General features: G+C 44.4%; 1 protein-coding gene across 2 annotated transcripts in view; it reads left to right on the top strand.

Annotated features, from left to right (window-relative positions):
• The first annotated feature begins 3,185 nt into the window (after window positions 1-3,185).
• Csp (Cysteine string protein) overlaps window positions 3,186-15,462 on the top strand; it is a 37,417-nt gene continuing 25,140 nt past the window's right edge. Inside the window, exons 1-5 of one of the 2 annotated variants that reach the window (XM_065437355.2) lie at window positions 3,186-3,515; window positions 3,806-3,887; window positions 4,270-4,326; window positions 11,690-11,842; window positions 15,298-15,429. In XM_065437355.2, the coding sequence (XP_065293427.1) occupies window positions 3,490-3,515; window positions 3,806-3,887; window positions 4,270-4,326; window positions 11,690-11,842; window positions 15,298-15,429 (450 nt within the window). In that variant the 5' untranslated portion in view covers window positions 3,186-3,489. The remainder of the gene's footprint in view (window positions 3,516-3,805; window positions 3,888-4,269; window positions 4,327-11,689; window positions 11,843-15,297; window positions 15,430-15,462) is intronic. The other variant, XM_065437356.2, reaches the window with a different exon arrangement.

Below are 15,462 nucleotides of genomic sequence, written 5' to 3'. Positions count from 1 at the left end.
ACTGTGAATCAATGTTTTGCCTGTACAGATACGTGAAAATTCTCCCAGCTCATTTACTTTCCTCCATATTCCTCAGCCGTTCTTCATACTCAATTTTACTGCGAGCTTCCCTCACTTCAAAACTAGTCCAGCCCATATCCCCTTGCACAACTTCATTTGTAGTCTTCCCGTGAGCGCCCAATGCTAGGCGACCCACTGACCTTTGGTTCCCGTCGAGTCCTGATTGTACCCCTGATTTATAGCAAACAACCGCATTTGCAAAAGTAAGTCCTGGAACCATTACCCCTTTCCACATACCTCGGAGGACCTCGTACCTATTGTATCCCCATAGCGCTCTGTGCTTCATTATGGCTGCATTTCTCTTCCCCTTGACTGTTATGGTTTTTTCCTGTGTTTCCATATATCCGTTGCCTTCGTTTATCCATATACCAAGGTATTTATATTCTGTTACCCGAGGTATTTCTTGGCCCTGTATCTCCACTGTCTGTTCACTGTTTTCATTGAATACAATAACACCTGATTTTCTAACACTAAATTTCAAACCTAAATTGTTGCCTTCCTGTCCACAGATATTAGCCAGACGTTGCAAATCACTTTGCTTGTTTGCGAGCAACACAATGTCGTCCGCATAAAATAAATGCGAACAGGTTACAGGTTAACAGACGAACAGACGAACAGGTTATAAAAGCGCCACCTATGGCCGTCGGTTGAACGAAAGTGGGCGCAAGCTGCTCCCATAGAAGCCGGATATCTGTGCAGGTCTGGAGTTCCAGTCATAGAGTTTCTCACTACATTACCTAGAGGGAAATCTGGCGCTGCTGCGCTGTGGTATGCATGGGAATGCTGGTATATTGTGGATTCGGATTGGCACCGTTCTCGCAGAGACAGGACACCTTGAAGACGCGATTGGCAAGTACCGTTCCGTCTGTCACAATGATTCATTTTCTGCTAGAACAGCACGTGAAAAGCTGTTTTAGCTTTATTATTACTCAAAAACATGTTTTGTTTAACTATGAGAACTTGTTATTACGTGTACGATTATATAATGCGTAAAAAGTATCAGCGAGCCGCTAAAGTTGGAGAACAGACGACAAGGTTCGCGCTCGCTTTGAAACAGTTGGTCGTCTGTTCTTTCTTTTCTTCTCTTGGTCATGCCTCGTGGGTGAGTAAAGATGTAATATGCGTGAATGGAAACATTTTATGAAGATTTTACTTTGAGAACGCGTTATTTGCGTAGCCATATCCACGTTTTAGACGAAGCCTCTTACAACACCAGCCAACACGAGCCTCGCAGACACATATCCCGTCATTCCCATGACGGCACGGTGCCCCCATAAGAAACTCCCATAGACGGTGGCGCCAGATTACCCTCTAGGTGTTCTAGTGAGAAACTCTATGGTTCCAGTAGGTCGTGAGCGGAACCATAGTAGCGTTCTGCCTCCCACTGCGTTCTCGCTTCAAGCTACGGCAATGCCTCCTTTACTAGATGCCAGCCGCGTTGCTCGCTTTCCCATTGGATGGATGGATGGATGTTATGAGCGTCCCCTTTGGAACGGGGCGGTGGCTTGCGCCACCAAGCTCTTGCTACTATGCTGCCTAATATCCTACCTAGGTTAACCCATGAGAAAAGAAAAAAAACACACTATGAACTACCACGTCCAAATTTTCTGATACCCTATTGCGAACTGTGCTTTTGTGCGTCTCCGTCCTTTGTCGTTTCCCTACTTTTCTTCCACCAATCCTCCAATCGCCTCTTACTGATGTCTATTGCGGACCTGTTTGCTTTACCACTGCTCCCGCTGAACCCAAGGGCTTCAAGGAGGCCAGTGGTGCCTAAATCGACCGCTGGATAGATGTCTTCACATTCTAATAAAATATGCTCAGTCGTTTCCCTAGCTTTACCGCAGCAAGCACATGCTTCTTCTTCCTTCTTATATCTCGCTTTATACGTGCGTGTTCTAAGGCATCCCGATCTCGCTTCGAAAAGTAATGAGCTTCCCTTTGAGTTATCATAAATGGTTTCTTTCCTAATTTCGTTTTTTCCCCTTAAGTAGTTACTCATGGCAGGTTTCTTTTCCATTGCCGCCACCCATGAGATTAATTCAGCCTCTCTGACTTTCCGCTTGACCTTCTTTGTTGCTGTGTTGCCCACCCCACAGGCCGCATACTTGCTGGTAAGCTTCCTAGTTCTTTTCCTCCACTGTGAATCAATGTTTTGCCTGTACAGATACCTGAACACTCTCCCAGCCCATTTACTTTCCTCCATATTCCTCAGCCGTTCTTCATACTCAATTTTACTGCGAGCTTCCCTCACTTCAAAACTAGTCCAGCCCATATCCCCTTGCACAGCTTCATTTGTAGTCTTCCCGTGAGCGCCCAATGCGAGGCGACCCACTGACCTTTGGTTCCCGTCGAGTCCTGATTGTACCCCTGATTTAAAGCAAACAACCGCATTTGCAAAAGTAAGTCCTGGAACCATTACCCCTTTCCACATACCTCGGAGGACCTCGTACCTATTGTATCCCCATAGCGCTCTGTGCTTCATTATGGCTGCATTTCTCTTCCCCTTGACTGTTATGGTTTTTTCCTGTGTTTCCATATATCCGTTGCCTTCGTTTATCCATATACCAAGGTATTTATATTCTGTTACCCGAGGTATTTCTTGGCCCTGTATCTCCACTGTCTGTTCACTGTTTTCATTGAATACAATAACACCTGATTTTCTAACACTAAATTTCAAACCTAAATTGTTGGCTTCCTGTCCACAGATATTAACCAGACGTTGCAAATCACTTTGCTTGTTTGCGAGCAACACAATGTCGTCCGCATAAAATAAACCTGGGAGTTGCTGCTCTATTACTGTACCTGCCTGTTTGTATGAGAGATTAAACCCGATATTACTTCCTTCTAGCGCCCTCTCCATCCTCACCATGTACATCATAAACAGCAGCGGGGATAAAGGGCACCCCTGCCTCAGTCCCTTGTTGATATGAACTTTTTCCGCGCTCCTCATCCCTTCACATTCAACGCATACAGTATTTTCTAGGTTATAAAAGCGCCACCTACGGCCGTCGGTTGAACGAAAGTGGGCGCAAGCTGCTCCCATAGAAGCCGGATATCTGTGCAGGTCTGGAGCTCCAGTAGGTAGTGGTCGTGCCAAGGTTGACCCAACTGTTCGTGGCTATCTGTGACGCAGTACGCTTGCAATCTGCTCGCAACACTGGGAACTGTCGCTCACTGCCGCTCATGTTGTCGCTGGCAGCCGCTGGGGATGCGGGTGCAGCAGCAGGCGTATTGCATTAGAGGTGTAGGATAGTGTTCTGTGGTGTAGGAGCGGCGGTGGAGCTGTGTCCGACCTCACGAACTGTCATATGGGAGCGAGGGCCGGGACAGCGATGAGTGGAACCACGTGTTCTGTACGATAGCGACCCTCTGCTACAGCTCGGCTGTTCTGCGCTCGTCGCCTGCAGGACTTTATTGGGTCCCGACATGGACTACCCCGGCCGAAAGCTGTCGTGAGTATGGTCTAGGTTTCGGGACCTCTTTATAAGCCTAACGCACAATCCTTACGGGACTGGAGCGCGGCCTGTAGATATTGTTGTTCTCGAGCTGTTGTTTTCATTCTATTATTTTTCTTTTGTTTTCCGGCGCAATTGCCCAGGTGTGTAAGGCTTCCTTGTAATGCTTCTGTCTTCGAACAGCCTCCGCTTGTGTCCGCAGATTGGGAGGCGGGGGGTGAGGGGCGGGGCACCGGGTGCCTTGTGCACCAGTTATCTTACAGTGCACAATTCTCTCTTGAGCGCAGCACCTCCGGAGATTCCTTGTATGAAATTTTGGGTCTACCAAAGACATCGACGCCAGATGACATAAAGAGGACATACCGGCGGGTGAGTTGCACCTTGGGCTGCTCGGTTGACCGTTTTGGTACTGTCAGCCAACGTTCAGCATTAAAGTTGAAACACCTGCTGTTTATAATACAAAATTGCAGGAGCACAGCTTGCTTGCAAAATGACTCTGCTGGGCCTGACATCCAAATTAGCAACGCGGCTTGTCGAACCGATTGCAACCTGTGTCAGCTCAAACCTGTTAGACGAATTGACCCAAAATCATCTATATGAAGTATGCAGTGTACACACGGAAAAAACAATACCCAAGCAGAATTTCCTTGGATCACATACGTGTATATTAGCGAATTGCAGTAGCAATCACTTGGATGTTTTCAAAGAGTCTCATGTGTTCCTTCCTCTGCTCTTCATTTCGTGCCTGTAGTTAGCCCTCAAGTATCATCCGGACAAAAATCCTGATAACCCAGAAGCTGCAGAAAAAGTGAGTCACCCTCATGAGCATAAGTTGCGTGTGCTTGCCTGTCTAGAAATTTGTAAGCAGTGGTAACATTTCTTCTCTTGTGCCATTGCAGCTATATCTTAGGGCTTGACAAGGTTTTGTTATATGGCAACTTATCTTTCAAATTTGATATTGTGGAGATGGGTTTGCACGTGGCTTACCCTATGAAGGACGGTCACGAAAAGGCACTATTCGTGTGGAAAGGCGCCTCGATCCCCACAATATCGGCACAACAGCGTTAAGATGCGTATATACTTGTATAAGGGCCACACATTCTTTTTTTCTGAAATCTTGGCTGGGTGCAGAGTGTACATGAATCATGCTGAGGACGGCCCACTAAAGGTTCGTACCGTTTCTGCAACTATAGCAAAGGGTGAGAAAGGTGCAAATGACATAACACTGCATTAAAGGATTTCAGTTGCTAGCCTATCATCCCCAACCAGCTCTGACCAAACAAGGCTCCCTTCTTTAGAGGCGAAATGTCACTGAGCTGGCTGAAAACACTGCCAACACAGCCGAGACGAGGCACCACACAAAGAAATAACGTAGCAGTGGCGGCCTGAGTGGTGCTGACGGAAAAGCAGCTAGCGTTATCTAGCAGCAATGAAACTAACTTAATTTTTCAGTGGGACAGTTGGAACCTTTTCCCAAAATTTTGCCCTCCAATGTTAGGCTGCGGCCCTTACACGAGCATATACGGTACATGGTGCTGCGTCTTGGCTTCTGCAATACACTCCTGATATTTCTTTCAATACCTAGAAAATATGAAAACTCGATTGGTTCACAGTAACAAATTTCTCGGGTTATTTGCAGCTTCCATAAGTTTTGCATGTCAAAAATTTCAGGTGAATCAGCATTTTATTACTTGTTTGGTTATACCTGGCAGCTCTGTAGCCATAGCATTCCTGGCGCCAGTGGCCACAATCCACTGAGGGCAGAATTCAAAAATAGTTGTGCACATTGAAGAACCCCACATTATCACAATTAATCTGAAACCCTAAACTGCCTTCATAGCCTACTGTGTAGCTTTAGATTGTTAAATACCATATCTGCTGAAAAGCTTATGGTAATCATTCAGGCTTCACATAAGCTTTGGCTTTCGTGTGCTCCCTTTGTGCTGTCATTTGGCTGGCAAACCATTCTGGCAAAGAAGTGCAAGTGGGCAAAACCCTCATGTGCACCTTTACTGGCATATGAACGCTATCTCCTATTTGAGCATGCTGCAGAATGAATATATACTCTGTATTAGCATGGAACATTCAGTAGACAAGTCTGTTGGCAGATCCAAAGTTGAAAAAAATGTTTATAAACATTGCTGTAATGAGCTGGTGTTTCTTGTGCAAAGCAATCAAGGTCACTGGCATTGCAATTTTCAGCAATCTTTTGATTGAAAGCCTTAAAGGGACCCTGAAACGATTTTGTACAAATGTACTGAGTTGTTAGAGTAGGTCCTTCTGATCATTAATTGACGCATCTAAGTGCTCCGCGTGAAGCGTGTAATTTATAAGGTTTGAAAAATGTACATCGCTGCCGATCGTAGCGCACTGCTCAGCGTAACTTTCAGCCGCCCCTACCCATATGGCTTAAGTCACCCAATTGATAGTAGGGCGAGCTATCCGATTGGCTGCCCAGGGCGTTTCATCGATAATTTTTCCACCTTTATGGTGAACAAATGATGTTCGTAATAGTTGGAATGTTAGTTCATTTGTCTCTATAAAAAGAAAGTAACAGAAAGAGAATGCACAAGAACAGTTTCTCACTACACTTAAGCACTTCCTGCACACAAGCAACGTCTGCTTGTGTTGCAGCGTGCCCCATTTTGACGAGAGCTCGGTGGTCAGAGTAGGTCTGTCTTTTAGCGAGCTCTGATTTGACTTTGTTGCGTTGTGGACTGCAAACGTCGCAACTGGCAAAATGTCGAGCAGCGGCATCGTGTCCCTCTGCAAGGCAGCAGATGAGCGGACTGGAGTTGCGCGTTTGCGGCCGTCACTTTACACCGGAAGATTACTAACGCAATAGCGTTTCGAGAGTCCGGTATTAGTGTAAACGCAAGCGCAAGGGGATGGGGCCTGGCCAGCTGACCGTGTTGTTTCGCGGAATAAACAAAAGCGCAAATGTGAATGGTCTGCACGGTGCAGCCACCTGGTGGTACGGAGCTTAACCACACACATTAGCAGTAATGAAATGTATTCTTCTTCGCTGCTGGTGTAAATTTTTCACAGGAGTGTAATCGTTAACACATTGTTTTTGTATATGTTTAAAATGTTTTACATTTGGTTAGAGCAATGTTAGCGCTTTGTTTGGGTGATTAAGCTCTGCCAACGGGTGGCTGTACCGTGCAGACCGGTCAGGCTGCTCACGTACGTCTATGCTAAAGTTCCTTTATCAGCTTGAGTTTATGCCTCCAGCCATCCATCGAAACGCCCAGGTCGCCTGTGGTTACCAGAATACGACATGTTCGGTGCTGCGACAGAATGCTTGCAACGCACGCTGCTTCGATAGCTGTCGCTTGGGGCTGACTGCCAAGCAGCTAGCGGAGTTTGGAGAGGCTTTGCGCGTGCGCTCCTAGAGAACCGAAGGTCGACGACATGACGTGCCATCATGACGCAGAGCCAGTGAAGGTGGAGCATAGCTACGATCACTCGGTGAACGAGTTGAGGAGAAAATGCATGACTGCATGACTGTATTGGCGCTGTTTGGCCATACCTGGCCCTTGCGCCACTAAACAACGCACATTAATTCATTCATTACTATGGAAGAGGGTAACTTGTAATCGTCCATAGATCTCTTAAGCAGAGACGTTTCACACTAATTGTCGTGCAAATGATCAACTTTAGCTGTACTCTACGTGTCTAAAAAATTGGTCCGAACCATTTCAGGGGCTCTTTAAGCATTATAAGAAAATGCTGATAATTCTGCTGCACATTTTTTGTTGTCCCTTTGTATGACCTGGGCACAGCCATATTATGTATCTTGGCCTTGTCAGAATATGCTTGAGACCAATGTGACTGCATTGTTAAAGGTGTGACAGCCAGTACTCTGCTGAAGATGGTGTCTAGTATTTAAAGTTCAAATCATGTACACAAACTCCTACCTTGGCGCGGCTTGCTGGGGGAACAGTAATCGTCGTGTGCTTGAAATTGCACCATTTGATGAAAGAAGTCAGTTTGGTAGGACACCAAAAGCCATATTCTTGAAATCCTTACTGGTATTTCAAAGCTTGCAGAGATTACTCCTAGTTTCCAGGTGACTTTTTGTGCAGACATATTAAGCTGTTCAAATTTTCAGTTTTCATAAAACAGTGGTAAACAAAGATTTCTGGCATGACAGTTCCGAGCGTACATAGTACCACACAAACCCAGAGTTGGCCAGACAAGAAAGGTTTTACTGGGCTGTCTGCATGCATATGTCCTGCAGATTGCATTATAGACTTATTGTTGATTCAATATAAAGTTCGAAACAGGCCTGGAAACCAGGTTACATGCTCTCGCCTTGCATTTGGTTAGGCCAAGCTGGCCTTCATGAATACATTAGTGTTTCTGTATCTGCACAAAGCTGTTTAGAAGAATCACCTTTGTCCTCTCTGTAGAAATTTAATTAGATTGTTCTTCACAGAACGGTTATACTTGTCATTTATGTCCTTGCCAGAGAGCATGTTCTCCATGTCCACATAGAGCTTGGGATCATTATTTGTTTATTGTGCCTTACATCCTTTCATAGAACCACTTGCAAGTGGTAAGAGAATACCAACAACATAGACCTGCACCTCCATGAAACCAGATATGTCCAGTGTATGAAAGTGCCACTCTTAAAAGAATGTCGGCGCGCACCAGTCCTTTGCCTGGATTTAAAATACTTAACCTTGGGAGGCATTTGCCCAGTGTCCTTTAAGGAAATTGCAATCATTTGTTAATGGTTCATTGCTACTAGTATTTTTATCCATATATATGGATAAATCTATATATGCCCGCGTGGTACGATTTTGAACCGTTATGTGACTGGACATTGACACATTTAAAGAAGACACCCCACGCGAGCACATTATACAAGAATTCCATACTCGTCGGGACAAATATCAAAATCACATGGAATTCTACCCTGATGGCTCTAAAACGAAAGAACACGTGTGTGTGAGGGTCGTAACGGAAAATTGGGAAAAAAGTATTCGATTGCCGCAACACGCCTCTGTTTTCACGGCCAAAGTTTTCGCTATTTGGATTGTTAAAAAGATTATCGCTGATAAACAAATGCAGTCATATACACAGATTCTTTAAGCACACTGAATGCTCTACATCTGAAATATGAGTGTGAACCCCTGATAGGAGACATTTTAAACATGGTGGCGCTTAACAAATACAGGAGGTCAGTTTGTTTCTGCTGGGTTCCAAGCCATGTTGGGATACCAGGTAATGAAGCAGCTGATATATATGCATCAACGGCAGTGTACAGACATAAATACAACACTCCCATATAAAGATAGCATCCATGCGATTAGAAAAGCCTTAACGGTAAAACGGCAATGCGAATGGACCGTTGTGCCGACAAGCTACATCTCGCGAAACCCATAGTTGGCAAGTGGAAGACATGTTATCGGGAGCGGTTCATCGAAGTAGTTTTATGCCGACTATGCATTGGGCACACACACCTCACACACAATTACTTACGAAAGAAGACACACCAACATGCGAGAAATGTCAACAGCCACTAACAGTTACGCACATATTACTCACATGTACTCAGATTGAAACACACAGACGAACACTTTTGCAAAAATTATATCAACTACACATTACCTACCTTTACACCCTGCTCTAATTTTAGGTGATGATCCGCTAGTCCCATTATGTGACGTCCGTAAATTTCTAGATGACACTGGCTTTTTACATAAAATATAGATTATTAACATTTCCCTTCATAAACTGGATTTTAAAACACCTCGTGTTTGGTGCAGCATAGCCTTAGCCGCTTTTGTGCCATTAAACCCCATTTAACTAACTAACCAACCATATATGAAATTGTATGCAATTCCTAAGGCTTCTTTCCTTAACTTGAGTAATCCTCTGCAGACTATGATCACCCATGACGCGTAGGAAACAGAACGTCAGTGATCACTATGGTACTGTGGGGTTGTCGCCCGTGCTCTTGGGACAAAGGAACGGCTACACAAAGGAATGGCAAACAATCACAAGGGCATTTATTGCACCTTTCACAGACTAATGCCTGCTAGCAGAGTTGCTATCCACAAAACATGCCGATGGGCGTGTGACAAATCGCGGAAGTCCGACTCACCGCGACCGGATAACGAGCGAATATGTTCGCCCCATGCTGGAAACCAACGCCTGGTTGTTCACGCGAATGGTGGCACGTTCGAGTGATTGCGTTCATCCATTCCGGGGTAAGCCTCGTGAGACGGTCTTGCAGAAGCATGGATAAGCGCTCGCGCAGAACGTCCATGCCAGTAAAACCCAAAAGGAAGAGCCTTCTTCTTTTTTTGTGCCCAAGTAACCCCACTGTTAGGTGGCGTTAACAAAGTCACACTTGCGCCATCTCTTGCTATGCGCTTCAACCAGACCAACTGCCGCTAGCATCAAGCCACACGGCGAAGCCGGATTACAGGAGATGGCAGCTATGTGGGAAAACAACATATCAGGGGACGCGTGAAGAGTCGCTCATCCCCTGATAACTGGCGACTCAATGCCTTGCTGCAAAGTGCCAGATGTTCTGTCTCTTGATCAAATATTGCTAGCATTGGTCCCTTGCACCTGTTGTTTCATATTTTGTTTTTCTGCAAGTGCCAGAAAGTTCCTGCTAAAATAGTCAACCATTTGCTGGACACCTATATTGTCATAGGACTGACATGATGAACAGCTGACAAATGTAAGACTGGGAGAGATTCTAGTTTTGCTTATGATGTCACCTAGGAATCTCCACAACAAAGTGGCACTCCTACAAGCTAAATGTAAGGCCTACTTGTTCTGTTGCAGAGAACATGGCCTTGAGGCATTATTGTGCACTCGTTTAGTAGAGCTGCTCACCAAAATGCCTACCTGGAATCGCCACTGGTAAAAAAATATTGCTGTGGCTGCTGAAAAATCTGCACCTGAAGAAATTCCAAATGGAAAGTGCAAAGAAATATAGGAAATTAAGCGAGATGTGAAATGTGCATATCTTTGTCGTTTCATTCAGTGGAACTTCATTTAGTTTTCAGTAACGTTAATGACAAATTTGCCTTTTTATAATCTCAACCACTTTTTTACTGACTTTTTGCTGGCCAGTTAGCGGTTCAGGCAGCATTGTGAGCAACTGCCTCTGGGATTTTTGAAGAAGTCTAGATAGACACAGCCAATATTCGAAATTTTTGACACACACACTGTGCTATACTCATAACCATAATGTCAAGGTTGTGGGATCATTCCCCACCTGCGGCAAGCTGTTTTTTCATCCACTTTCATTTCCATTAATTTATTGTTTCTTTATTTCATTTATTAAGCACAAGTAATTTTCCCTATGTTGTCCTTGGTGTCAGTGCTTGTTGGCTTCTTATGATGACTAATAAAAGTCGGGCCCATCTGTTTACCCCCTTTCTTGTTCATTACATAACGAGGGTGCGGAATCTGGCAAAATTGATGCCTTCAGGTAGCATGGGGGGTTTATTGACCAGTTGCCTTCACCCAAAAAGATGACATTCTTGTGACGCCTGTGGCAGAAAGGATGTTCAACATCTGCCGCCAAGGTTTGTGAGTGGTGGTGCTGGCTAACACTCCCAGGGTTCTAATAGGAAACATAAATACCCAAGAAAGTGGATGGGAAAATGGTGCTGTGGTAGCTCAATTGGTAGAGCATCGCACGCGAAATGTGAAGGTTGTGAGATCGTTCCCCACCTGTGGCAATTAATTTTTTCATCCACTTTCATTTCCATTAATATATAGTTTCTTTATTTCATTTATTAAGCACAAGTAATTTCCCCTATGTTGTCCTTGGTGTCAGTGTTTGTTGGCTTATGATATGACTAAGTAAAATCAGTAAAACCTACATTAACATTAAGTTTGCACTGCGCGCCATGGTGACATTAGTAGGCGGAGCGTTGTGGGCACGACTCGCACCGCCGCAGCCTTCGCAGTGCAAGGCATTGAAAGAGTAGAAGCACTGTGAAGAATGTGTTTGATTGCCAGCAACTCTGCTTCTGCTGAAACCATTGAAGTACTTTATGCGGCAAACTATTTCTGAAATAGCGTATTTTAACTTCAAGTGCATTTCTCCACTTAGATAAAAAGGGGTTTGGCGCCCGTATAAAAGTGGGTATGCACTGGGCCAGGCTAGCATTCACTATGACGTGTTCACGCAGTTTAAGGACATCAACCGAGCGCACTCCATCCTCACGGACCTCACCAAGCGCAACATCTATGACAACTATGGCTCCCTGGGCCTCTATGTGGCTGAACAGTTTGGTGAAGAGAATGTCAATACTTACTTCGTGCTCACGAGTGGCTGGTGCAAGGTGGGTGCACAGAGTGTACTAAAATTAGCATTGTCTAAATCTTAGTGACGTGGCACTTGTGCCAGCAGCCTAGACTCCTTGTAGGATTGACAGTCAGCAGCTAGGTTGGCCTAGGTGCAGTGACATATGTAAGATGGTAATGCACCAAGGATTGTATGATTTTGTGCATGCAACCTCTGGTTTAAAGCAGCAAGTGGCAAAATGGCAGTGTAGTTTCTTGTGCTTGAATTTGACACTACTTAACACCTTGACATACCTAATTGCATATTCATTCTCCATAAATGTTAGCGCATGTTCAAGTAGTAGTGATACTTCTGCTGTGCAAACTGCACTGAGAAGCAAACCCTGCTACATTCTGCTAGATTTAGGCAAAATATGAGAAATCTGTGCCTACCCCTCATCAAAAAGATTGTCCCAGCTTTTGAAAAGATAACCAAGCCACTAAGCCCTCAAGTGCTGTTTCTTTGCACCATTGAAAGTGGCATAGTGTGGATCAGCGGCTGCGTTAGCTTCTCCGGTGGACAGAGCCAAGGCACTCCAATTAAGCCAGGATTGTATCTTTCTTCCCTGGGCTGTTGTCTGTAGTCAATACATTTCACCCTGCCACATGCGCATTGCTTAGGCTATGGGACAGAGTCGCTTTTCAGGGGGCAGCAAGCGATCACGCTGATGCAGAGGCATACCACGTGCGCTTCTCCTATATGACCAATGTAAAACAGTGACCGAACTTTCTGATGCTGTACTGTACCCTGCTCATTTTTTTAACATTATGCACATGATGTCGCAGATGTGGCAGCTGTGAACAAAGTGGTTGCTATTCAATTTGTCACCCTCACTTTTGATGGTAAGGTGATTTCATGGCATTAAGGATGCCCACTACTAAGATTTTGTTTGAATCGGCACCAAGCAGCAACTTTTGCTGCTGGATACTGACGAAGTGGTGCTGGTTAGGCCGAGCTGCATTGAATGGCCATGACGGAAATTCGCATCCAGCTTACGTGATGTCTGGCACCAGGCCGTCCTGGCAAGGTGGCCATCAATTTGTTTGGACTAGTGAGCCCCCCTCCGTGATACGGTGTGAGACCACAAGCTATACTGGTGGCAGGAAGCAGAGATGGGATCTGCAGGTGACATGCCAGCAACTACTGTGAATTCTTCTGCGAAGCTTGTTTTTGAGCTTATGGGATGAAATGGCGAAAGTTTTCATGTCGGCAGAAAGTTCTAAGCTGAATTTGTGCGTCACAGCCTAATTGAGTGTCTCAAAGTCAAAGGTTGCGCACGCATATCTCAAGGTGCACGGTACATTGAGCTGCACAACGATGAGCAAAAGCAAAATACCCCCACGGGGTCGACCATTGCAGTATTCCAAGTAGCCGGTATATATCAGTAAAGCACACCCCGGCAAAATTGAGCAAATTTACATACCACTAACGTTGTGAAAAGCAACAAAATTAATTTTCTGCTCAAGTTCATGTTTTAGAACTGCCTGACTATTCGATCGTTTTTGAGAGTAATCTGAAAAAATAAGTCGACGACTGTTTTTAGCATTATGTCGACACTCTTGCTAATTTCACATTCAAAAGCAAAAGCCTCGACACAAAGCCGAACCCACGATGTGATGTAGGTGATCATGTAGCATTCCAGCCTAGAATCCTGGCAGAGCTTACAACAGCTGTGCTACTGCCGCCGTCTGTCGACCGAGATTTCCCCGCAATAAGCTGCATCAATTGAGAAGGGTACAGGAGGGTGGGTCTGTTTAGACTCCCACCTGCAATTGTAAAGTTGCCCTACTGACTCCCAAACATGATGATAAATATCTTAGAAAGGAAGTGTTCTTGAAGAATCAAACAAAATTAAGTTGTCTTTGAGTTGCTTATACAATTTTTAAACATATATGCAATAAATCGTACAGTAAAAACATTTTTATTTGCCGGCTCTACTTGTTCACAAAAACTGTCAGCGTAAGCTAAGTACATAAACTACCTATGCAAGCAACATTTCGCGTAGATAGCAGTAGCTTTATCTTTTTATCAAAATTACTAATACGTTAACTTTAGAGGACTTGTATAGTGTTAAGTGTGTTGCGACAATGCGAAAATAAGAAATGGACAACTCCATTTAAGGAGGTAAAAAAAAAAGTGCACCCATTATACTAGGCTCTACTGTATTATGTATTTTTTTTTTCAGAGTGCTTCATTCAAAAAAACACATTTATAGAACTTAAAATCGCGCTGAAAGTTGTTAAAACATCTAAGTCTGCATGTTGCCCATCCAAGCACTTCTGTGCTTTTATAAGCCACTGAAGTGCTTTTTAAGCACATCTTAGGATACCAGTGCTTTGTCGCAGTCCATAGTGAGGACTGTGACGAAGGTGGGGTGTCATTTTAGTGTTTTGATTGAGGTTGTATACCTACGACCACTTGCTGCTTTCACATGGCTTGCCCACTGTACAAGATCCATATAATATAGTTTAATATATTAGTATAATATATAAATCCATATATACCGAGTCTCTCGATTCATTCATTTGGTGGGAGAAGGTTGATACAGTCAGTTTTCATTAATTCGACTGTCTGGACCAATGAAATTGATTTAAATATATCTGGCGAGCAGACTTCAACAATAGACATAAAAAAAAAATCAAAACTCCTTTATTCATTTGGCAGGTTTTAATGTGCCCCCAAATCAAGTGTGGACCCACTTTCTCCCTCTATGTTGTGAACACAGTTCTGGTTTTGTATCTGATTACACCGTGCTGGTAATTTTTTAACCTGGTTTTATTTATTTTAATTTATTTTGTTTGTTTTTTGTTTCTCCCCCCAAAAGTTTCTCCCCCCATCAGGTAAGTACTGTAATAATTCACTGTGAGCTACAGTTTTCACTTGAAAATCTTTCTAGGCTGGAGGCCACAGACGGTCATTTTCGACAGATGTGTGCTCAGTGCACTCACTATACCATAAGCACTGCCAAGAGAGGCACTGCCGCTATCGGCATGACCTTTGGAGTCGCCATTGGGATCAGGGACATGCATGCTGACCAGTCAAGTTTGAATAATCGGGCAAAAGCCAATTTCATGCTTGGAATAATGCTAGTTCCAACCTAAGGCAGCCTATATTAGGTATTGAAAATTGTGGTCATCTGGTATTACACAACGCTGGTGTTTTGCATGAGTTGACCTGGTATAGTGAATGGGTATGACCCTGCCTATGCATCTGGCAGTTCCATAAGCATGCAACTTGACCCACTGTGTAGCTTTTGGATGTGGTTATACATAGATTCATTGCTGGTTTAATGTGTTGAGTATGTGTTATTCTTAGTGCAAGCGCACTTGTGATTCCATGTTGGATGAAAAGTTTGTGTGGAAATGTGAGGCCAGATTGACCAGTCAAATGTCATCGTAGTGACAAAGTGGCACCATTGCCTTTGTTCTGAGCGGGCACATCTTGTCTGCACAGGCACTGTTCGTGTTCTGCGGGTTGATAACGGGCTGTTACCTGTGCTGCTGCTTCTGCTGCTGCTGCAACTTCTGCTGCGGCAAGTGTCGGCCCAAGCCACCCGAAGAGGCTGGAGACTATGCCAATCTGCATGTGAGTAGTGCAACAGCAGGTTGTTGAATTTGT

This window comes from Dermacentor albipictus, chromosome 9 (genome assembly GCF_038994185.2).
Source record: "Dermacentor albipictus isolate Rhodes 1998 colony chromosome 9, USDA_Dalb.pri_finalv2, whole genome shotgun sequence".
In the NCBI taxonomy this organism is placed as follows: Eukaryota; Metazoa; Arthropoda; class Arachnida; order Ixodida; family Ixodidae; genus Dermacentor; species Dermacentor albipictus.
This window is presented reverse-complemented; position numbering and strand designations above follow the sequence as displayed.